This window comes from Cricetulus griseus, chromosome 3 (assembly GCF_003668045.3).
Source record: "Cricetulus griseus strain 17A/GY chromosome 3, alternate assembly CriGri-PICRH-1.0, whole genome shotgun sequence".
In the NCBI taxonomy this organism is placed as follows: Eukaryota; Metazoa; Chordata; class Mammalia; order Rodentia; family Cricetidae; genus Cricetulus; species Cricetulus griseus.
This window is the reverse complement of record NC_048596.1, coordinates 50,012,310-50,036,104: the sequence shown is the minus strand read 5'-3', so window position 1 is coordinate 50,036,104 and position 23,795 is coordinate 50,012,310. Positions and strand designations below refer to the sequence as shown.

The following is a 23,795-nucleotide window of genomic DNA, read 5'->3' as shown; positions in this document are numbered from 1 at the left end:
CTACCCTCTGTGTGGCCCCAGGGGCCCCCGCGTCCCTTCTGGTCCCTTCTGCCCCTGCAGGACTTGCTGTTCTGGTCTCTTCTTGTATCTTCCTGTTTTCTCCCCTCTCTCTCTGCCCCTCCAGCGACCTAGACAGAGACTTTTGGAATAACAATGAAAGCACAGTGCAGCAGAAATGGAGTTCCTATCCTCCCAAGGAGTTTATTCTAAACATTTCACCCTACGCCCCTTATGGCGACCCTCGACTGTCCCTCAAGTGAGTGACTTTACCTGGTTTGATCATATGTACTGAGTATCCGCGCACGCCCTACCCTCCCCTTCTCCTGCCCCTCCCCCCACTTCCTCTCCTGCTCCTCTCCCTCCACTTTCCCCTCCATTCACCCCATGGGCAGGCTGGCCATGGAGACGAGCAACCCCTCCTGCCCCCCTCGCCTGCCTGTCCCTCTCCTGTCACCTCTCCCAGGGCCAGCCATGCAGGAGAGCCCCCTCCGCAGCCACACCTGGTCCCCAGCTACGCCCCCTGGCTCCCCACCCTCTGTGCAGTCAGGATGGGGTTGCCCGTTTTGGTCCCTCCCTCTCGGTTGTGGCTCGCTTTTTCCTCCCCGCTGTGTGCTGCGGCCGTGGCTGCTGGTGGTCGGTGGTCGGTGGTCGGTGGTTCGTGGCGGTGGTGGCGGTGATGGTGGTGGTGGTGGTGATGAACTCTGACTAACACGGCTTTCTCTCTCTCCCTGCCTGGGGGCCTCCTGGCCTGGACAGCCCGCTCTTCCTCCGTCGTTAACCCTTCGTTGTCCTGTGGGATAGAGTTGGAGGTGGCTGCCCTCCCCCAACCCCCACCGCTCCTGCCCTAGGCGGTGGGGAGGGGCCCCCCTCCATTGTCGTGGTGCGTTGTTCTCTGACCCCAGCCCGCCCGGTCCCCTCTCTCCTCTGCAGGCTCCACTGTTAACCCATTTGCAGTGCTGATGTCTCTCTTTCTCTCTGTCTGTCTCTTGTCCGTCTGTTTCTCTCCTCCTCTCTCACTGTCTCTTTCTTCCTTTTATCTGTCGATGTTTTTCCTCTTCTTCCCCCCTCCCACCCCCACGTGTGGCCCGCCCTCTCTCCCCCACCGCCACCCCCGGTGCTCCTCTGGCCTGGCTGCCTCCTACACGCCTCCAGTGGCACCCTCCTGTCAGGCGCCAAAGTAGCCACTGCGGCGGCGGGGCTGGCGGTGGAGCGGGAAGGCCGGCTGGGGGAGAAGCCGGCGCCGGTGCCACCACCCGGAGAGGACGCCTTGAGAAGCGGCGGGGCTGCCCCCAACGAGCCGGGCAGCAGTGGCAAGGCGGGGAGAGGCCGCTGGCGGATGGTGCAGAGCCACCTGGCCGCAGGGAAGCTCAACTTGTCCAAGTGAGTGATGGCACCCCATGGCTGCCAGAGCCATGAGCTCAGGCCTGCCCCCACCAGGGTGGACAGCGGGACCCCTGGCATGCCCGCTGCTGCCCCCAGAGGTGCCGTCCTCGGCCCCTGGTTCATTCCATCCCTTCACAAGACTCTTTCATCGTCCTCGCCATCAGGCACAACCAACTCAGCCATATGCTCTCACATTCAGGCCTCTGGCAGCCTCCCATTAATGTCTTCCTTTGCCAGTGACCAGGTCATTCCATTCTCTGTCCCCAGAGCAGCTTCACTCCAGTCCTTGGGCCATCCCATCCTCTTTGACTGGCCACCCCATCTCAGCCATCAGGTCATCCCTCCGTGGGCAGCAGGCCCTTGGTTATCCCACTGTCTCTGACTGTATTTTTATCACTCATCAGCCAGTGGGCCTTCCCTCTTTTGGCCAGCTGATGGCTCTAGACCCCACTTTGAGCCATTCCATTTTGAATGATTTCATCTGCTTGTCCCAGCCCTTGCTTGTACCATGACACCATCTGCCACAGGGTTTCATCTATGAGCAGCCACCAGGCTGCCACAAATGTTCATCTCATTGCAGCCATCCCCACTGGCTGGCCCTGTCTTGGTCAGTGAGCTATCCCACTGATAGGAAATCTTGAGGGTTGAGATTGTTGAACCCCCAGTAAGCAGCTCCTTTCAAATGTCAGAGGGTAGTCAGAAGAGCCTGTCCCTTTTTAATGGCTTTCTGGGCTTGCCGAGCAGTTGTGGATGGTTGACACAGCATCTGTCTTTCCACTAAGGCTGACTTATTCTCCTCTTCGCTTTCAGAACTTCCAGTCTCCCACAATAGAGCCCTTCCAATTCCCAAGTCCTCTGAACTATGAGCACCTCACAAATTTGAAAGTGGGTTCCACTTTGAGCTGCTAACATTGTCTCATTTCCAGTCATGAAGGAGCCTCCCCTTAGAAGGCCAGCAGCCTTGATTGATCCTTCTTAGTGTTGGGATATTCGGCTCAAGTCAAGGCCTTCCTGACTCTCTTCAGAAGACACCCCCCACACACACACACACACACACACACACATCAAACCACAGAGGCTACTAGGCTGAGGCCACATTTGCTCATTGCTTTGAGTGGACACAAGTCCATTCCCTCCTGGTGTATGGTCTCAGGAATGTCCCTAGAGATGGATGCCTCACACACCATCCGAGAGCCACATCCCCTTCTCCCCCCCAGGCTACCCCAGCCAGGCTCAGGGTTGACTGGACTTCCTTGGCATTTGCTCACTGGCTTCAGGCCTGGAAGATCCAGTTTTAGTTTCCTGTGACTGAAAGGTTGTAAATTGAACTAATTTTGGATGTGATAGGAAACAGAAATGAGGCCGGCAAGGAAACAGAGAAGATGGTGTGCACCCCTCCCCCAGCTGGCCTGCCCCCATTGAGCTGTGGGCCTACCAAGGCTGAACAGACCTAGGCCTGCCCTGGGGAGAGCCCTGATTCCCAGCCCATGTCAGGCCAGGCTGCTGCCTGCCTAGACCCCCAGTTACAGCCATGTTTTGCTTTCTTCTTTCATTCTGTCCTCTCTCTCTCTCTCTCTCTCTCTCTCTCTCTCTCTCTCTCTCTCTCCTCTCTATTTACCCAGCCCACAGGGGCCACCTAACTATTGTCTTTTGGTTCCCAGAGTAAGTTCAGGGGTGAGCATGGCTGAGGTCTGGCTGCTGTGGTGAACGTGGCTCCCAAGGGCCCTGGGGCCTCCTTCTGCTACTCCCAAGATATACTTGGTTATCCCATGGCCCTAGAGCAGGGGTAGACCAGCTATCTCAGTTAAGGGCCAAATGACAGCTGGGAAATACTTAGGCTTTGCAAGCCAAGGCCACATCTTTCATGCTGCTCAGCCTCAAGTGGAATGTAAACAAATGCCAGCAGCTGGGTTCCAGTAAAACTTTATTTATAAAAACAGGCATTGGGCCCAGATTCAGCTTATAGGTCCTAGTTCACCAACCCTAGTCCCAGACAGCTGGATCAGGAAAGAAAAAGGAGGCTGTAACCTCAGACTCAGGGATAAGGAACTTGGAATTGTTCAGCAGTGTCTAGTTTGACTCCCTGATCCTTGAGTGACAGTTTGCCTCCAGTCCTGTCATGGGAATTGTTAAATCTTTGGCCAGAGCACAAAACAGGCAGAAACACAAAACCTTAAGTCAAAACACAAACTCCTGTCCCCGAGCCCTGACATGGTAGCAGTTAGTGGGGTACAGCCCTGACCTCAGCTCCAGAGAAGGCCACTGAAGGGCTGTTTTGTACCCTCCATCTACAGTTGAGAAGATAAGGCCCAAAGAGGTATAAAACCTCATCTAAAGTTGCCCAGTTAGTAAGTGGCAGAAGTGAGCTTTGAACCCAGGTCTCTGGCTCTACACCACCTCTCACAGCCAGACCTTGTTTTCTTGTCTGTCCTTGCCCTGCCTCGCCAAGCGCATTTAGAGATGCTGATGGGCTATTGCACAGACATCCTCTTCTATGTGAAAAAGCAGTGGCTCCTGGGACCCCCCCACTCCTGTCTGCTCTTCTGTTGGCCCCCACATCTGAGTGTGAATCATTGCCTAGGTGGCAGGGCAAGATACCCTAGGAAGAAGTCAGAGATCTGCCGCAGAACTGAACCCCAAGGCTGCGCTGGCCACCAGGCAGGCTTCCCTGTGAGTCTGCCTTCTCTCCTCCTCTCCTTTGAGGCTTCAAGAATGGCTGCCCTGCCTCCCCAGCCATTATTAGGCCAGCTCTGTGCTGGCCTGGATTTCTTTCTGTCTCGGGACAGTAGTACCTAGAACACAGAGGCAGATGTTACTAGTATTCCCCTAGTGAGATGGCAGGGGAGTGGTAGCAGCTCTCTGTCCCTCCCACTCCAACATGATAGGCAGTCAGTCATAGGGCCCTGGGGACCTGCCTTCACCACGCAACTGCCACAGCTCTTGCGGCCCACTCAGACCTGCAAAGAGGTTGGTCCAGACAGAGGTACTGGGGAACCAGCAGCCAAGTCCAGAGGTGGGTGGGTGGGTGGGGCCAGCCTGGGGACCTCAGGGTGGGTTAGGTGGTGGCAGCGACCGCAGCAGTGACAACTCCGATGGAGGCCTGGCGAGGTCCAGCCGAGCGTGCCCTGCACTGGGGCCTCCCAGCCCTGGCCCTCGGCTTCTTTCTCTTCCACTGTGATCCCTTCACCTGCTTCTCCTTTCTCTCCTCTCCTCCACCTGCCCCAAGTTTCGAGGACTCCACCCTGTCCACGGCCACTACCCTTGAGTCTATCCCCAGCTCCGCGGGAGAGCCGAAATGCCAGCGACCCCGCACACTGATGCGGCAGCAGAGCCTGCAGCAGCCGCTGAGCCAGAACCAGCGGGGCCGGCAGCCCAGCCAGCCCACCACCAGCCAGAGCCTGGGCCAGCTGCAGGCCCATGCGGCCTCGGCACCGGGCTCCAACCCCCGGGCCTATGGCCGGGGTCAGGCTCGGCAGGGCACCTCGGCCGGCTCCAAGTACCGGGCAGCTGGGGGCCGCAGCCGCTCCAACCCAGGCAGCTGGGACCACGTGGTGGGGCAGATTCGAAACCGAGGCTTGGACATGAAATCCTTCCTGTAAGTCCTCCCCTTGAGCAGCCAGCTCCCCACCTCCCCAACCCAACCTTTCCCCCAGCCCCAAGTCTCCTTGGGAGCAGATGAAGCAAGACACTCTTGTTCTATGTTCCTTCATGTGGGAACACACATTCCCACAGTGTGTCTGGCAGGCTTAGGGGTCCTCCTCCCCAGCCTTTTGTGACTTATGTCTGGAGCCCCTAGAACTCTGAGGACCCTAGAACTCTCTCACTGCCTTTGAGGCTTGAGAAGAGAAGCCTTCCCCTCCAAAGTTCAGTGAGAACACATAATTAAGTGCTCTGGAGGTCCCTGAGATCTGCTCCCCCCAATCAGTCCCCGGCTGCTCCTGTCACCATGCCAGCCTTGCCTCACTGTGCCCTTTCCTCCACCTCTCCCCAACCCATCCCTGTCACTAAATCTCCAGAGCCCTGCAGTCCTTCCTCCAATGTCCCTCCTGTCTGTAACCAGACTCTGCTGTTCTTTCTGCCCCAAGCATCCTCCCCCCTGTCACTTCCCTGCCCAACCATCCCTGACCTCCGCCCTATCAATGACCCCTCTCCAGAGGACAAAGCTGAGCCACACCCCCAAAGCTGCCAAGTGTGGTATTTCTTTCAAGGACCCAGGTTGGATAAGCAACACCATACTAGCTAGCAGCTGATCATAGCTGCTTCCCTGACATATGTCCCACCACCTTACCCTCACAGGGATAGTCACACTAGGAGTTGAGAGGTGTGGGCCTATGGGCCTTGTTCCAGCCATGAGGGGATCATTCCTATCAGCCCGGTCTTCCCTGGGAAACTTCTTAGGTACAGAATGGCACCATTAAACTGGGAGGAAGAGGAAAAGCCCAAGGCCAAGGCCAAGCTCACTGGAAAGATACAGGGCTTCCAGAAGGCAAGCAAGTTTTTCAAAGCATGTTACATCTCCATGTGAGATCCCAGCCAGAGCCTCCAGCTCAGGCAAGAGCCACCTCCAACAGAACTAGGTGCCCACACCTGGTTTGCAAGAGGCCTGTACCATGACCCACTGGCCATTCTGCCCAAGGCTGCCCCTGGAAAATCAGAGAAGCCTGTGCAACTGCCTTCTGGGAAGGCAATCAAGTACTGCACCAGAGATGTCCAGCAAGGCTTCCTGTCTTGGCAGTGGATTGTTCTGGGATGGGTGTAGTGGCCATGGAGTAGGAGATCAAGAAATCCAGTTCTGCTGTGGCGTGAACAAAACTGAGGGTCAGCTGGGCCCCACCTGCCCTTAACAGGAAGACGCCCACCCCCTTCATGTCTTCCTGCAATTGCGTAGGCTGGGGCCAGATATCAACTCTTCTGCTTCACCATTTTCCTAACCCACTAGAATTCTGATGGGTGTGACTTAGATGCCAGCATCCTGGGGCATGGCTCAGATTGCCAGCATCACTTACCCATGCTCCTGCCCCCACAGCAGCTCTCATACCCTCTTACCTGCTGGCCACCTCCAAGCTCAGAACATCTACTACTACTGATCCCTCACAATAAGGGGTTGCCTACCCTGTCTGTAAAGGCCGGATACTTTGGGCTTTGCAGGATACATTCAGTCTTTCCCACATAAGGCTCTCTTTTTTCCCCTTAGTGTTTCTAGGTTATAGAAACCGTTCCTAGCTTGTGGACTGCACAGAACCATTGATAGGCTGAGGTGTGCTGAGCCCTGCCTTGCAGTGTAGAGGCTGTGTTGCTGAGGATCTTTCACCCCAAATACAGAGGCCCTAGAGTCCGCTCGTGAGGGCTCTCCAGGCCTTGCAGGAGCTTGCCCTCCCCTCACACGGAGAATGCATCCTTCCCACTTGCTAGGTGCAACCCCACCCAACCAGACCAGTTTGTCTTCCCCAAGTCCAGCTCTGCTCCTCATCCTTGCCCTCATGGCCTTCGAAGCTGCAGAGAATGACAATCTGGGTATTTATGCAGAGGAGCAGCTCAGTTTTAAAGACCAAAAGCAGTATCTGAAAAATGCATTAACTGAAAAAAAAAAAAAAAAAAAAAAGCACGTGTTTTCATTGGGTTCGCCTTCTCCCAGCTCAACTAGCTCCTGAACAACCAAATGGAATTTTACCAACTCAGACATTAGCAATAGTCAGGAACAAAAGAAGCCAGGATCTGGCCTGAGGGAAGGGGAGAGTCGAGCCCCCAAAGTCAGATACCAGCACAAATGTCAGCTTGATGTGGCTGTGTCCAGGACAAAGACTCAGAAAAAGGACACCTCCATGTCTACCTTCCTCCCCTCCTCCCCTCACTCAGACCCTTGTGGTGCCTCCCATTTTCCACAGCTCTTATGCCCTTATACCTCACCCCAGATGCTATGTCTGGCCAGAGTTCCCATTTTGACAGTCTCCCTGGGGAGTAATCACAGAAGCTCTTGCTATCCGTCAGTGCCTGAAGTGATAGGTTCCTGACCTAAGATCCTCCTTCTGGAACATTCTGTCAGTCTCCCTGTGTTTCCTTTGGCCCGTCTTGAGGCATGCTTTCATGCTTGCCCTGTCTGAGAATCCTTCAACTCTTTGTTTTGATGAGCTCTACAAAGGTCCCCTCAAGCTCTACAAAGCCCCTGTAAACTCATAGTCTTTGATGGCTTTGAGGGAAAACAGCCACCAAAATTTGCATTTCCTTCTAGGAAGTGCCTATGACACCAGCAAAACTCCACACAGTGGTTCTCTGAGGAGGCCTCCACACTCAAGGTGTGTGGCCTCAGACCCTGTGCTGCTGCCCACACATCCTCTCTAAGTTGCTCTCATCCTGTTGGTATCTGCCCACCACTCTGCTTTGGCCACTTTCTCTCAGAGCCGTATCTCACTGCAGGCACAGGCTCCCTGCAGCCCTGCCAAAGCATGCCCAGACCTTGCCAAGTTTCTGGACTTTCTCTCCACCTTTGCTCCCTGATGCCTTCTGAACTGCTTCTCCATGGAAAGGCCTCCACTGAACAGGTCCTACAGGCCTCTGATCATCCCTGACTCTCTGGGGAAGTGGACAAGAGAGAAATCCCACTATGCCTGGGATCCCAGAAGGGACAGAATTGGAGTTCTCCTATGATGGGTTGTATATCTGGAAGCCTAGAAGAAGCTGCATAGCTGGTTTCAAGGACCCCGAGATCTATGAAGGGCATCCCTGAGCACAGTGTACAATGTCCATTGGATGTCAGATTTTTCTACAGTGCTTCCCCTGTGTCCCAAACCTCCCTGAACATGCCCTATACAAAATATTGAGAGAGCCTCTTCTCCCTCTCCCAGGGAAGAGACAATCAGAGTGACTGCATCTGGGATACCGTGTCCCAGGGTCTCTGCTCCATCCTCCAGCCTATGTGTTCCCTGGGGACTATCCCAGATACCTAAGTCCTCTCCTTGGGCCTGTGCCTAGCACCTTTCCCATGTTACCCCAGAGACTGCAGCTCTGGGCCCAAGGCCAGCTAGACTCTCCCCTCTGCTCCCCCTCAGTTCTCCAACCACTTACAGTTCTGAAAATTGGTTTCTTTTCTCCAGGGCCAGTTTCTTACGCTTTTTCTCTTCTCTCTCTTTGTTTCTGTCTCTCTCCTCCCCTCACCCTTGCCCTGTCCATGGGGCTGCCTCCTTTCACCCCGGCTGGTGGGCTGCCCATCCTGGGCAGGGAAGGCCGGATGGTGGTGCTATCCCTGGTATTAGGGCTTTCGGAACAGGATGACTTTGCCAATATCCCTGACCTGCAAAACCCAGGAACCCAGCAGAACCAGAACGCTCAGGGGGACAAGAGGTACGAGCACGGGAGAGGTCTGCGGCGGCGGCGGCAGCGGCAGAGAAGGAGGCACGGAGAGGCCACCTGCCTCAGCCGGCCCCGACTGCTGGACGAGGTGGTGGTGTCTTCAGCAGATGCTGGAGTGGGAGGAGAAGTCCTCCAGCTGGTGTTCTGTCCCCTGACCACGTCAGTGGTGTCCCTTGGGTCAATGAAGGGACCATCCTGGGACCATTCTGGATCAAGCCTGCTCCCCAGCATGCTTGTCCTGGCCTGGAGCAAGCCCAGCCTCCTGGGCCCCATCTCCCTGCTTGACTCCCTCTGCTGCCCCTCCATCTTTCATCTCTGCCCCCCTTCCCAACCCAGAAATCCCTGTTTCTCTGGTGGTTGGCGAGTGAGGGGGAATGCTGGGAGAATGGCATAAGCCTGTTCTTCCTCATCCCCACCACCTCAACCTCCCTCTGGCCTGCAGGGCCTGTTCTGCTACTCAGCCATGGAAGAGGTGCCCCTGGTGGGGAGGGTCTGGAGTGAGGGACAATGGGAGAGGCCTGGTGACCAGAAGGAACCAGAAGGGTGGCCCCTGAGCACAACCTCCAGAAATGGAAAGTGGGGCCAGCCGTTTACAGCAAGGGCAAGGTCTGGCTCTGCCAGGCTCCCTGTTGCCTTCCTCGGGGCCCTGTGAAGACCAGCACTAGCCAGGTGGCTGCAGTACGAGCTGTACCTCCTAGCCTTCGCCACCTGGAATTCAGGGAAGCATCTCCTGCTGTCCTCTGTGTCGAGGAGTGGGTAGACACTGCTCATAGGTAAAGGGAGGGTTGAAGGTTGCAGGGTTTATTAGCGCTCCCCAAGATGGAGTCCTTACCTACTTGTTACCTTGGCCTGGCCTTCGGCTGGACTCACTTCTGCTTGTGCTCAGTTCTGCTTCCCAGGAGGCCAAAGGCCTATGGTAGGGCCCATGGGCCAGCATTGGCGTAGCCAGAGCCTCACATCTGTGACCTCAGACAAGTCAGAGACCCTGTCTAGGCCTCTGCCTCTGTCAAATGAAGGATTGAACACACAAAGCTTCTAATGAGGAAATGGGCCCAAGATCCAGGGTACTTGTCAGATCCTGTAAGCTGGACCGAGATCAGGCTTAGACTGATAACCACGGTGCTCATTAGAGGCTGCTGCTAAGGACAGTAAGGGACTGCCCCAGGCTGCTGCCAGTGGCTTGTAGCTTAGGGAAGCAGGGTAGGCTGTTTGTGACAGCTGACTGGCTATTTCACGGTGGCTTCTGGAGACCAGCCCTCTCTTTCATTCCCACCCTGAATCCACATTGCATGTCTAGTGGGTCAGACATCCGTAGAGAGTCAGAGGGGAGAATGAGAACTGTTCTTACCCTTGGTGGCACAGCTGGTGTCAGTCCCTGAGCCCATGTATGTGAAGTGGGGATTGAGTGATAGCAGAGCCTGCCACCCTTACCTGCCTGGGTCTGATAGAAGCCACAGGCTCTCAAAGATGGGCTCCAAGCAGGCCAGAGGGCCTGGAGGAGAGGAATGGGACCAGGGACTAGAGGATGCAGGGGGCTGGAGCCCTCTGAAAGCCTGCTAAGAACCCAAGGCCTCTGCCTGGGAGGGTTGGTTTGGGGGGGGGAGGTGTGAAGCGTGAGGGAGCAGATGCAGGCTGGAAACGAGATTTCACATCACCCATGTGTTAATTAACCAGCTCCATTTTCACCCAACAGCCTATTTATACCTCCTTGCCACTCAGGTCTTCATATTTTAGTACAGCCATCCCTTCTGATCATGACATCAGCTTGTCCTCTGCCTGCCTAGGAAAGGTGGGTTTGGAGGTGGAGGCCCGCCTTGGGCCCTCCCCACCTGGCCCCACTTTCCGAGTAGACACATGCCATCCTCGCCTGTTCATGCCCTCCCATATTTGAAACTCATCTCTCACAGCTCTTGGGGTGTCTCCAAGTGGTGGGCAGCTTCAAGGACCTGCTGACTCAGCTGATTCCCCCTAGCAGGTGCCCCTATCCCACAGCTTGGCATAGGTGCCTGCACCAGGCCAGAGCACCTTAGGGACCTACCCTTTGACCTTTGGGCCTCACAGCCATCGGCTGGCTCATCTGTCCCTTTCTCAAAAGCATGCCCTCTCCACCCCAGCTGACACCTTGGCCAGGTGCCTTGGCTGCTGCTGGAGGAAAGGCTCAGCCCCCTTGGCCTGTTAAGCCCCAGAGTCCTGTGAGACAGCAGGGAGGCAAAGCCACTTCAGGGCCCTGGCAAAGAATATGGGTATCCAGCAAGCTACAGGGAACGTGAGGGACAGTCTGCCTGCAACCCATCCAACATTTCATGGTGCCCCTGAAGGCTCCCTTCCAGGATCCCCCAAGCCGTGGGCCTAAGCATATACCTCTTGAGCATAGGAGTGGGGTGGGAGGTAGAGACCCTTGCTGTGTCTGTCTCACTCATTCTCCCACACCACCTACTGCGTGCTCACAGCCATCCTTCCAGCATTTCACCTTTGCTCCTTGGGATCCAAATGGTTTCCACCGTGGCCCCACCCCCACCCCAGTGGGGGGCAGAGCGGACCAGGCCACACCCATTGCTCGCCTCCTCCGAAGCCACCATGTTTCTTCCGCCTCTGTGTGTCCCCCGCCTCCTCTCTGCCTCTCCTGTCGGCCGCCACGCTCCTCCTTGTCCCCTTGTCCACCCAGCAGCCTTCTTCCACACGTCTGACTAACCTTTCTTAGCCTCTCTCTCTCTCTGTGTGTGTCTGTCTCTCTTTCTCTCTATCTCCTTCCTCCATCTGCTCCTCACAGGGGTGTCCCTGGGCCAGTGACCAGCCCCTCGGCCTCTCCCTCTGCCTCTCCCTATGCCTCTCTCTGTCCTGTGACCTCCGACAGCTTCAGGGGTGCTGACCATCTTTTCCCAGGCTGCTTTGCAGCTATGCTGACGCTGTGGTGTGGCCAAAATAACTCCGACTTTCTCATACCTTCAGCAGTCAATCTCACGCTCTCTCCTCTCCTGCTCTATTTTTAACCTGACTTTACCTCTCCAGCTATTTCAGTCTCCTCTTCCTCCCCGTGCCTGTCTGTGTGAGCACATGTCCACGTGCGTGTGTGTGATAGTGGGGTAGGGTGGGGCTCGTGTGTGCCTGCCACTCTGTGTACTGGTGTGCTCAAACCTCTAGGGTGTCCAGGGAGAGGGCAGGCAGGCGGGTGGACGTGTCACGCTATGTTACAGAGCAAGGCCAGGGTCTCATGGCAGGTGGATATTGTACCTGATGACCTGATGTCCCTGCCTTTCCTGCTTCTGGTTTGTTCCAATTCACAAGCACACTTTTGCATGGCTGGGTCTCCCCTTTGAGGGAATCTGAGTGTGCCTCCAGCTGTTTGTGCCACCACAGAGGCCCCTGCCGCCCTGCCCACTGTCTGTGCTGTGCCGTCTTCTCCCTGTTGCTCTAGGTGTCTGTTGGGCTTGTGTGAATTTTTATGTGTGTGTCTGTGCGTCTGTGTGTGCACGCCCGGCTGTTGGATCCTGGTGTCTTCCCCCAGGGCCTGGCATATTCCAAGCATGTCTGTATCTGCCTGCTGTGGCCGCCAGTGTACTTCAAGCTGGTCTATGCCAGGGGATGTGGCTTGTATCCAGCCTATGTGGCTCTGTGCTCTCAAAGCTGTTTAATTTTAGCCTGCCCCAAACCCTATGCCATCTCTTCCTCACTGCCTGTCCCCACCTCTTCCTCCTCATGAGACATTCCAGCCTGGTCCCTGGGCAGGCTCTTAGTTGTCCCTTCCTAAGTCCCAGCTGAATGGAGCCTGGGCTCATTATCCGGCTGTTAAACAGAGATCCCAGCCCCCTGGACCAGCATGGCATTGGGTGTGGCCATGGTTGCCTGCTAGGTGGCAGCCTGTCTTTCTCTGACTCGGGGTAAGAGTCTTACCAAGTATGTTGTATGAGTGGGGAGCATGGTGGGGACTGGGGCACATGAGGTCATCACGGGCCCAGCCCAAAGATGGCTATTCAAGATGAATGGGTGTGGCAGTTTTTTGTGTCGTGTTTGAAACAGAACAATTAATTGATTAATGTTGCATAAGCAAGCACTTTACCATTGAGCTACATCTTCAGCCTAGAAAAGAGCTTGTATTTAATCAGATTAAAATGTTCATGCTCAGGCCTGGAGTGATAGCTCAGTCAGTAAGACTTGCCACACAAGCACAGGCCTTGAGTAAAAGAAAAGCAGAGCATGGTGGGTCTGTAACCGCGATGCTGGGGAGTTGAAGTCAGGCAGGTTCCTGGGGCTCACTGGCTAGCCAGCCTTGGCAAGCCACAGACCAATAAGACAGTATGTCTAAAACAAGAGAAATAGCACCTGAGGAATGGCAATGAAGGCCTCCACACACATGCACATACATGTACACATACACATGTGAACACACACACAGTACTCCTTCACACTGGCCACACGGCAAATGTAGATTCCAAGCACATGGCTAGTACTGCATGAGACAGCAAAAGAGCACGCCTGTCGAAGCAGACACTCCAGACAGAGCCATGTGGACAGTGGTCCCAGCCTCACCTTGGCTACAGGGTGAAGAGCACCTTGGCTCTGCTAAGGCTGAGCAAACACAGGTGGAGCTCTGAGAGAGAGGCTGTGGAGTGTTTGCAGAGGGTAATGACGTGGAGAGACACCTGGACAGGCCACCTGGCGCCTCCCCCTTTCCAGACTGGGTGGAGGAGGCCTCTGCAGAGCAGGGGCACTCAGAGTACAGCCATGTAAGCCAGAGGACTGGGAGAGGGGATTGAGAGGGGGGTAACAGGAAGAATGAAGGCTCCCCTTAAACAGGCTCCACAGGGCAGCTCAGCCAGTCACCTGAGGCAGAGGCTCAGGAAGGATGAGCCCTGAGTGCAGGTCTTCAGGGAAAACCAGGCTTTCTGTGGACCTGGGCTTCACTCCTGCTGGCCCACAGGAGGTGACAAGGGCTGAGTTCTCAGAGAAGATCCTGTGGCCACCCAGGCCCCTGGAGTCCAGCCCAGCCCAACCTACAGGCCATGCTCATTGGAACTCTCCTCCCCCCCCCTCACCCCCAACCTCCAGGTTGCCTGCAGGAGGGAAGGCTGTGAATACAGCCCCAGTGCCTGGCCAGACGCCTCACGATGAGTCTGACCGCAGAACGGAGCCCCGTTCTTCTGTCTCCGACCTTGTCAACTCCCTCACCAGCGAGATGCTCATGGTGAGAAGGGCTGGGGAAGGGCTGTGGGGGGGACCAGAAGTAGGCAACTTAGTCAGAGACTTAGATACTCAGTCCCAGCATAACGGCTGCTCAGTGTTTGCGGACTGAATGAGGCCTGGTTTCTTTTCACTGCTCTTTCATCAAAATGCCTTTCCATGCTTCAGTTTCCTCTTTTGTCTTCCTTTGATCCTTTTCTGCCGAGGAAAAGCCTAAGAAACACAAAGACATTTTTATGTCCTGGGAGGAGAGGCTGTCCAGCAGTGGCCTTTGAGGCAGGTGTCCTTCCCTCCAATGGCATTCCCTTGAGTAGAGATGTAAAGTGGGGCTGCCAGGGGTGACTGTCCCATAGCCACCACTGATCTCAGTTGCTCCCAGTTGCCGACAGGCCTATGATCCCTATCTAGGTTGTTGACCAAAGCTGGGGCCACAGTTCTCATGATACCCCCTGGTGGCAACAATATGTCACAGTTACTTGTACTTTCCAGAGAGACACTGGGTTAATCCCCAGAGGGAGGCCCATGGACAGGCATAGCAAGTTAGCAGACAAGAATCAGCTAAGGGTCTAGTGGGCCAGAAGTTCCTCGAAGGCTTGGAGAGAGTTGTGGTGTGAACCCAGCGCCCTTTCTTTCTACTGGACATAACAGGTCTTCTTGGCTCCCTTCCTGTGGAGGCAGGGTTCTAGCCACTCCTAACCACCCAGACATACAGTTTCCTGCCAGCTTGACCTGTCTCAAGTAGGGATATGCACACAGAGTCACACAAGTCACCTGGGTAAGGATTCAGGTTTCCAGGCATCAGGCCTCAGGTGGAGCCCAAGTCTGCATTTCCCTTGGCTTGGCCCTTTACGAGTTCCTATCTCCAACTTTGTATTCACTGGCTATCTTCTACTCTGGGAAGCCCATTACCACAGACCACCCTGCCTGCTTGCACAGCCCCTTAATTGGTGCTATTTCCTGGTAGTCAGATTCCCAGAAGGGGCAGCCCTTTCCCAGCCAGCTGGCTGGCCCCTTGCTGCCCTCAGGGAGAGGCTGGCAGACTCAAGCAGCGGAAGGAAGTACAGGCCGGTCTCCCTCTCATGTACTCCACAGATGCCCGGAGGTGGGAGAGCAAGTCTAATTGCCCAGCCCTCTGCCAATTCGAGGTCGTTGATATTAACAGTGACAGTAAAAAGATAAGCAGGATAGAATATGTCCTGTGACCTCATCCCATGGTGTTCTCCAGACCCCAAGCTGAAGAAGCCGAGGGCCAGGAAGGAGTCAGATACCTAGAGATGGACATAACCATCCCCACTGGGGAACATGGGACCTGGCACAGGCTGGCTTGATGTCTTTTAAGGCTTACTTCTGGACAGAGGTTTGGGGCAGGGGAGGGGAAAATTAGGCAGCCTGGTTGCTATGGAAATGGCTTGTTCACTAGGACTCAGGGCTGGGCCTTGAGAAAGCTAAGCAATTGGGTACAGAGGCTCTGCCCCTTTCAAAAATAAAGTCCACCTTGACAGCCCAGGCTTCCGCCGAGAGTGGAGGGAACCACACCTATGGTGGCCTAAGACTTCATAATATAAGAGGGAATTGGTGTGCAGGTAGTCTTGGCTGGCTCTGCCTACTTGTGCCATGCACCCATTCACCCTCCTGAGAGCCCTACAGCCCAAGTTCCATGTTCTCCAACCTGCAGGTTCAGAAAGTGACCTTCAGTAGAAGAGGAGGGTTGCTATAAGCTGAGGGAAATTGGGGACGGAGGTCTCTATATGGATAGCCACATCCTGGGGAGGCTGGGATAGAGCCTGTGGGCAGTAAGATCAGCTGCGGGGGGGGGGGGGTGAGCAGGAGCATCAGCAATGGGCTAGGTGTGTAGCTCAGTTCGTAGAGTGCTTGCACTGTTGGATTCCCTAGCTCCTAATAAACTAGGTTTGGTGGCACATGTCCCAGAAGTCAGGTGATAGAGGCAGGTGGATCAGAAGTTCAAGGCCAGCTTTTCAACATAGAGAATTAGTGGCCAGCCTGGGCTACATGAACCCCAGTCTCACAGAGATACAAAAAAATTAATTAAAAAAAAAAGTCATTTGCAATTCCCCCTTGGCCACTGGGTGGAGCCAGAGGTCAGATTCAAACTATGGTCTAAGTTCGGGAGTCAGGCACCCACCGTTGCTGGCCACAAACCTGGTTTCAAGTTCTGACTGGCCAGTCAATCATAGGAGCTTGAAGTGTGTGGCCTAATATATCTGTGCTCCTTGCCAAACTTTGAACATACTAGAGCCTGCCTTAAGATATAGGAAGGCACAAAAGATGCCAAGTGTGTGGCATACTGCAGGGTTGGCATACAGTAGGGGACTGGTAGGTGCAGTATTTGCCATCATCGATCTAACTTGGATACTCTGCTCAGTGCAGGCAGGTCTTTGCTTCCAGTGGCTATGGGGAGGGCCTTACTGTATCTTGGGGTCTGGGCGGGCTTTGGTAGAAAGAGTGGTGCTTGAAGTCAGAGAGTGTCCTGACTGATATGCAAGCTTGGATGTGTGATTTAACCTCTTTGAGCCAGTCTCCTCAGCAAGAGGCGGGTGACAGCTGCCTGGTCCGGCAGTAAGAAGGTGATGTGTCTTCACTATGGTAGGTGCCTCTGTCTGCCTTATGTCACCTGTGATATTCTTTGTTGAGAAGGTGGGGTTGCCACTCCAGGAAGCAGGAGGGGCCATTTTCTGAGAGAGTGTGGGGAGAAGGCAAGTGCCTACCTTTTGGTCCCATCTGCAGTTTCCTGGGACCTACTCTTGACTCCCATCTATTGCCAGAGGAGATGTGGACTCAAAGACACCCAGGCCAGCAAGGCCCTGACTAGGCAGTGGAGACCCTCAAGGCCCTCCATCATTCCTAGTGAGCAGTACCCCAACTGGCAAATCCCAGCTGCTCTCCCCAACTGCCACGCCCTCATTGAGATGAAAATGTAGCACCTAGTCCCTCCTTGTGACTATCCACCACTGTCCAGCCTATCCAAGCTTCTATCCTGAGGAGTGGAGACTGGGAACGGGCATAGCTTGGAGGTACAACTTCGGTGCCCAGGGACCCTAGCCTGGTTCAGTCAGTCTCCCTGGGGACAGCCTGGCAAGCATTTCATCTTCTCCCAAATGCCATCTTGTAAACTGCATCATCCACAGCCCCCAGAGGGCCTCCTTTGTAAGAGTTGGGATGTCTCCCAGGAGGCCATAGGGCTGGAAAAGGAGAGGGGGGCAGGACAGCTCAGGGTAGCTCTTGGAGCCGAGCAGACTTGTGGCTTCAAGGGGAGGTGGGAATGTGGGTCTCCTGCTCACAGCTCTGGGATCCAGGATGCAGAATCATCCTGGCCCTGTTCCCCTCCCTTTCTGGTTAAGTCAGGGCTCTCAGAGCCTGGACATCCTCTACTGGCCATGAATATGATAGGCCACTACCCCAGCCAGTCACGCTGGGACCACAAGAAGTTAGCTTGTCATGCTGTCATGGACCCTGCCGTGCTGCCCGGGAGCCTTGTGGAGACAGAATCCCCAGCAACCTGCCATCTTTTCCCACTACAGCTCTCCCCAGGCTCTGAGGAGGATGAGGCCCATGAGGGCTGCAGCCGAGAAAACCTGGGCCGCATCCAGTTCAGCGTTGGCTACAACTTCCAAGAGTCCACACTCACCGTGAAGGTCATGAAGGCCCAGGAGCTGCCAGCCAAGGATTTCAGTGGCACCAGTGACCCCTTCGTCAAGATCTACCTGCTACCCGACAAGAAGCACAAACTGGAGACCAAGGTGAAGCGGAAGAACCTGAACCCACACTGGAACGAGACCTTCCTCTTTGAAGGTGAGGGTGGTGCCACTCCCAACATGCCTCTTGCCCCCCGCCACACGCGCACACACTGAATCCATCCACACGTGCGGCTGCAGGCAAGAAACAAACAAATGCATGCCTACAGGTGCACAAGTGTACAAGCACACACAGGCAGGTGCACACACATGCATATAAGATGCATGCACATACTATTTTCATGAACACACATGCCCGGATTACCCAACGCATTTTGCTTCTAGCTGAGATTGGTCCCAGGAGGTGAGAAAAGTCAATGTACCAGCCATAGGCTGAGGAGGGAGACTAGATCCCAGCTCGTGCGTTGCTGGAGCAACCATGTGAAGGGCCCTTATGCATCTAGTGGAAGTGCCAGAACCATCTGGGACTCTTCCCTTCATCCTCATCTTCATCTCCATCAGCCCCTTGGTCTAGGCTGTCTGAGCTGGAGTCTCAGCTTTCTCACTTGCCAGCTGTGTGACATTAAACAATATCCTAACCTCTCTGGTCCTGGGTGTCTTCAGCTATAAAATAGAGATAATAATGATAATTAAACAAATTAGTGACTTTTCAAAGCATCTAGAGCAGGCCCTGACATCCAGAAGATGCCAATATTGGCCTGTTGAAAATATGGTCTGTTGCTGGCATTTGACCCCTTCCCACCATGGGAGGTGAGCAAGATCTCAGAACCATTCCCTCTGGCTCCAAGAGCCATTGAGCTGAATGTGTCCCTTGCTCACAAAGCCATTCTTTGTCTCTCGTGTCTGAGGACACGGGATGGGCAGTGAGGGGACTGTTCCTATCCCAGGCCTGAGGTGGCAGGGCCTACTATGGGAAGCCTTACTTCTTTGCCCCTAACCTGGCTCCACCAGGGAAAATCATTTCCTGTGGGATTACAATTGCTTTGAAGTACCCTGGCCTTCTGGTCCCAGGGACGCTTCCCCGGCTGGGTCCACGCCCATCAGCACCTGTGCTTTTCATGACTTGACAATGTGGTAAGTGCCTCTGTGTTTCTAGGCCCCTCATCCCCAGGTAGGCATGGGCACCAGGTTAGAGATGGCACGGTCAACCAGAGGCTTGGCATCTGGTGGCATGTATAACTAGCACATGGTGAGACTTAGGGGCAGAGCCCCAATCCTCAAGTCCCTCACACAAGCATTTGCTCACCACCAACTTTTAGCTGGATCCTGGGAGTTCAGAAAAGAATGAAGAATTGATATAGTTATCCGGTCACTCCAGTCTCATGGAGGACAAAGCTGTGCAGATAATTAAATCATGTTCTGTGAGAACCCTGTATGGTCTCCCCTTGGTGTCCAGAGGAAAACATCCCTCAAAACCAGCCACTCAAGACAGGTTCTGGTGGGTGAGTTTTAGCCATATGTGAGAGAGACTGTATCTCACATCACCTCCAGGCTGTCCTGTGCCCACCCTAGGTCCCCTGTGCCTCACAGAGGTCAGACCTGCCTCTCTCCCTTTCCCCTTTCATTCTGGCCACTCCATTGGGCCAGCTCACTAGCATTTCTTCATTCATCCAATTATTTATTCTCTCTGTCCTCTCTCTCATTGTGTGCACGTGGGTGCGTGCATGCGTGCATGTGTGTGTGTGTGTGTGTGTGTGTGTGTGTGTGTGTGTGTGTGTTCAAGTACAGGTGCATGGATGCATGAATGCATGTGGAAGGAAGTGACAATACTCAGTCAATAGCTCCTGACCGTTCTTTAGAAAATATTCGATGTGTGTTTGTGTACATAAGCAAAAACTCAGCAAGAACAGAACTTGCTCTCAGCTGCTGACCCATCTCTCCAGACATATCCACCTTATTTTTTTGAGACAGAGCCTCTCAGTGAATCCAGAGCTCACCGATTGGCTGGAGGAGCTGGACAGCAAGTTCCAAGGATCCACCTGATTCCACCCAACCCCCAATTTCCCCCGGGCTGGGGTTGCAGTACCTACCACCACACCCAGGTTTTACACCGGGTGCTGGGGATCCAAACTCAGGCCCTTACACTTGCGCAGCAAGGGCTTTACTCACTGGGTCATCTCCCCAGTCCCCAGTTATTTACTCTCTTGACAAATATTTATCTGGGCCAGTGAAGTGGCTCAGCAGGTAAGAGGCTTGACGCCAAGCCTAATGACCTCTGTTTGATTCTCAGGATCCACATGGTGGAAACACAGAACCAATTCCTGCCAAGTTCTCCTGACTTCCACACTCACACTGTGGCACAAGGCATGCCCATGTGTCACGTGAGCATATGCACACACATGTAAACACATTCACACATGCACAGACGTAAGTGTAATCTTAAAATATCAAGTGCCTATCCTGGCCTGACAGGCAAGCCATAAGATAATGGAGGAAACAGATGGATAAATCTGTTTGGGCTTGCCCTACAGCCAAGAAAGGAAAGTGATGGAGAGTGCTACAGGGCAGCCCACCCATCTGTGATGCCAGGAAGGAGAACTTAAATGTAAAAGTTAAGAATCGGATAGAGCAGGCACGGTGGGGCTTGCAAGTTAGGTCCTGATGCAGGACTTCACGGCATCAGGGGGAAAGTCTCTAGGGATGGAGCCTGTGCCCGGAGGGAAGATTGGGTACCGGCCCACAGTGGGAAGACACTGGGGCCACACTTTGAAAGGACTAGTCACCAAGGTAAGCTGGCTTTCCTTTTGAGTGCACTGGGATGTTAAAAGGAGAGGGCTGTGGCATGCTGGCTATTTTTAAAAAAAATCAATGTGGCCACAGTGTTGAGAATGGACCATGGGAAGAAGCTTGGGAGCGGGGAGGGCAGTTTGGACATGCTTGTGGCTGTTGGGCAAGAGCTGCCGGTGGCTTGGGTACCCAACATGGGATCTGTTTAGGAAGAGCAGGTAGACAGGTGATGCCTGGGGAGGAAGTGAAGGAGAAAGCAGAGCCTAAAGCTGGTCTGTTCTCACTGGCACCTTTCTAGTTTCCCTATCCCTTGTCTTCCTAGGTCAGGCAGAGCTAGTTGCCCAGATTTGATCCAGAGAGCAAGGGAGTCACTGCCCAAACCCAAAATGGACACACAAGCAATGAGCACATTAATGGCCTTGATCTTCCTGTTGGTCCTGGGACTGTCATGTAAACCAGCTGAGCCTGTTTCCCCCATCTGTTGGGTCACATGAGACAGAGTTCTTGCTGGCACTTCAGAAAGCGCTGCTGCAGTCAGCTGTGGCCCCCTGACCTAGACTGCTGACAGAGGACACACGGCCAGCCCCACTCACAAGGCCTTCCTTCTTCCCTTCCCCCATTCCTCTCTTCCCTCCCTCCCTCCTTCCTTCTTCTCTTCCTTCCTTCCTGTTCTCTTCCTTCCCCTCCTCATCCTCTCTTCCCTCCCTCTCTCCGTATCTCCCTTCCCTCCATCCTAATTTCTTTTCTCGTTCTTGTGATAATCCTTATCACCTTGTTTATCTGCCTCCCCCAGGTTTTCCCTATGAGAAAGTGGTGCAGAGGGTCCTCTACCTCCAGGTCCTGGACTACGACCGTTTCAGCCGCAATGACCCCATTGGGGAGGTGTCCATCCCTCTCAACAAGGTGGACCTCACCCAGATGCAGACCTTCTGGAAGGATCTGAAGCCATGCAGCGATGGGAGTGTAAGGCCCCTGCAGTCCTCTAGCCAGAGCAATGGCCAGGGTTGGCAAAGGGTGCTCAGCCATCCTCAACCTTAGGATGCCAGCGGGACTGAGTGGAGCACTGATGGACGGCCCCAGAGAGCTTGCTCCCACCCATGGCTGGAGTACTGGAGCTTAGAATTTGGGGGTGAATCACCTGAGCTGTGCAATGAGCCCAGGACTCTGTTTAGGGAATTGGGAGCCCTGAGTAACCACAGACCTGCCAGAGGCAAGGAGATGGCATGACAGTGACAGGCAGAGGGGCTGGTGTCCCCCAGGAGAGGGAAGAAGGGACCTGTGGGCAGCTGGGCTCTCTGACCACACCCTCCCTTCTAGTTCCCACACCTGTCAACCCTGCAGGGGGCCCATGGGGAGCAACCCCATCCCTATGACCCTGTCTCACCCCTCCTGTTGCCCTACAGGGGAGCCGAGGGGAGCTGCTCTTGTCTCTCTGCTACAACCCCTCTGCCAACTCCATCATCGTGAATATTATCAAAGCTCGAAACCTCAAAGCCATGGACATCGGGGGCACATCAGGTGCTGAGGCTTATCATGACAGGATGGGCAGGAGGGTTTGGGGAGCTTCCTGTGGCATGAGGGTCACTTTGGATATGAAGGATAGAAGGATATAGGGGTCCTAACCCTGGCCCCTACCAGTCCTAACTCCTCTGACTAGAGACAGAGGAACTCTTTGGACACACTCTGGGTCAGGTGTCATCTTAGCAACCAGGTTTCCCTGAATCAGGAAGAAAGGCAACATTGTGGTGGGGAGACCCCAGTCCTAGCTTCCATGCCACTGTGTGTGGCGCTGGGGGACCTGTCCAGAGTGCCAGCATAAAACATTAGGGCAGTGTCCACCTGCTGATTATCCCTAATCTCTCTTGTTCTTGCCCTCGCCTGGCCTTATCACCCTCTTAGAAGGCATGTAGCCAGCTCCTGCTTAAGTTTTTGCACCTAGAAGGGCATGAGGATCGCCCACCCCCAACACATACACTCTGTCCCTCTGACCCTTCCTCTACCGCCTCCAGACCCCTACGTGAAGGTGTGGTTGATGTATAAAGACAAGCGGGTAGAGAAAAAGAAGACGGTGACCAAGAAGAGGAACCTGAATCCCATCTTCAATGAGTCTTTCGCCTTCGACATCCCCACAGAGAAGCTGAGGGAGACCACCATCATCATCACTGTCATGGATAAAGATAAGCTCAGTCGCAATGACGTCATTGGCAAGGTAGGGCTGGGTGTGGTGCATAGTCCTTACGGCGCAGCAGGGGCCAGAATGAGCACAGGCCAGGACCCCAGGAAAGACCCAGTCAGACAGGGAGAGGAGAAAACTTTGAATTCCCCAAAGGTTTTCTGAGTGGGCTTTCAGACTGGCTCAGCCCTGCTCATGGAATGAGCTAGACGGGGCTGTGGTGGAGCCCTTGCCAGAAACCAAAGACCTGACTTCAGCTCCTAGTTGATTTGCACTCCAGGGTGGCCTAGAGTGAGTCTCTTGACCTCTCTGAGCTTCTGTGTTCTTATCTGAAAAACGAAGCTAATGCCAGCCCTCCAGAACTTCCCAGAGTCAGGCAAGAATCGCCTGAAATAGATGCAGATTCTGGATGAAGGTGACCTCTTCCCCCGCCTCCCCCTCCCACAAGACAGGTTTTCTCTGTGTATCCTTGGCTGTCCTGGAACTCACTCTATAGACCAGGCTGGCCTCGAACTCACAGAGATCTGCCTGCCTGGGCCTCTGCCTCACCCCGCAATGGTGACCTCTTCTTGCATGTTAAACAAGAAGCCAGACCCAGACCTGATTTGAATTTTTCTACACAATTCTGTGACATAAACCCTCCACTCTTCTACTTTGAAAATCACATTCCTTGTGTTTCTGATTCAATGTTGGGAGTATGGGCACAGAAGTCTGGAGGGTTCTGGTTTCGTTGTTGTTCATTTGTTTGTTTTGTGACATTTGGAATGGAACACAGGCATACACTGCCACTGACCTATCCCTCTGGCCCTGGAACTCCACCCTTAACGGCTATCACCTCTCTGAGCCTTATTTCCTCTGCTCATAATGAGAGTAGGGAAGTTGTCCTAGCAACACAGTGGAGTGGGAGCATTTGATAAGGGCATAGTGAAGTGTTTAGTCTGGCACTTGGAGCATACACATAGCTTCTATTGTAATAGAAGTTAGTTTCGAAATGTTCCTACCCTTGGCGCGCGTGGTCATCTATTCAGTAACAGAAGTTTGCTTCCCACTGTTTTGTTTTAATAGTCTCCCTATATGTCCCTGGTAGATGTGGAACTCACTGTGTAGACCAGGTTGGTCTTGAACTCAAGAGCTCCACCTGCCTCTGCCTCCCCAGTGCTAGGATTAAAGGCTTGTGCCACCATGCTCAGGCTGGCCTCCAACTCGTATATAGCTGAGGATGACCTTGAATTTCTGATCCTGCTGCTTCTACCTCCCAAACACTGGGATTATAG

At 54.2% G+C, this 23,795-nt stretch overlaps 1 protein-coding gene across 1 annotated transcript in view; it reads left to right on the top strand.

Annotated features, from left to right (window-relative positions):
* Syt7 (synaptotagmin 7) overlaps positions 1-23,795 on the top strand; it is a 35,235-nt gene that overhangs the window by 10,308 nt on the left and 1,132 nt on the right. Inside the window, exons 5-13 of the mRNA XM_035441585.1 lie at positions 125-256; positions 1,153-1,380; positions 4,610-4,978; positions 8,599-8,721; positions 13,777-13,912; positions 17,448-17,718; positions 21,142-21,311; positions 21,752-21,866; positions 22,358-22,557. Of these exons, the coding sequence (XP_035297476.1) occupies positions 125-256; positions 1,153-1,380; positions 4,610-4,978; positions 8,599-8,721; positions 13,777-13,912; positions 17,448-17,718; positions 21,142-21,311; positions 21,752-21,866; positions 22,358-22,557 (1,744 nt within the window). The remainder of the gene's footprint in view (positions 1-124; positions 257-1,152; positions 1,381-4,609; positions 4,979-8,598; positions 8,722-13,776; positions 13,913-17,447; positions 17,719-21,141; positions 21,312-21,751; positions 21,867-22,357; positions 22,558-23,795) is intronic.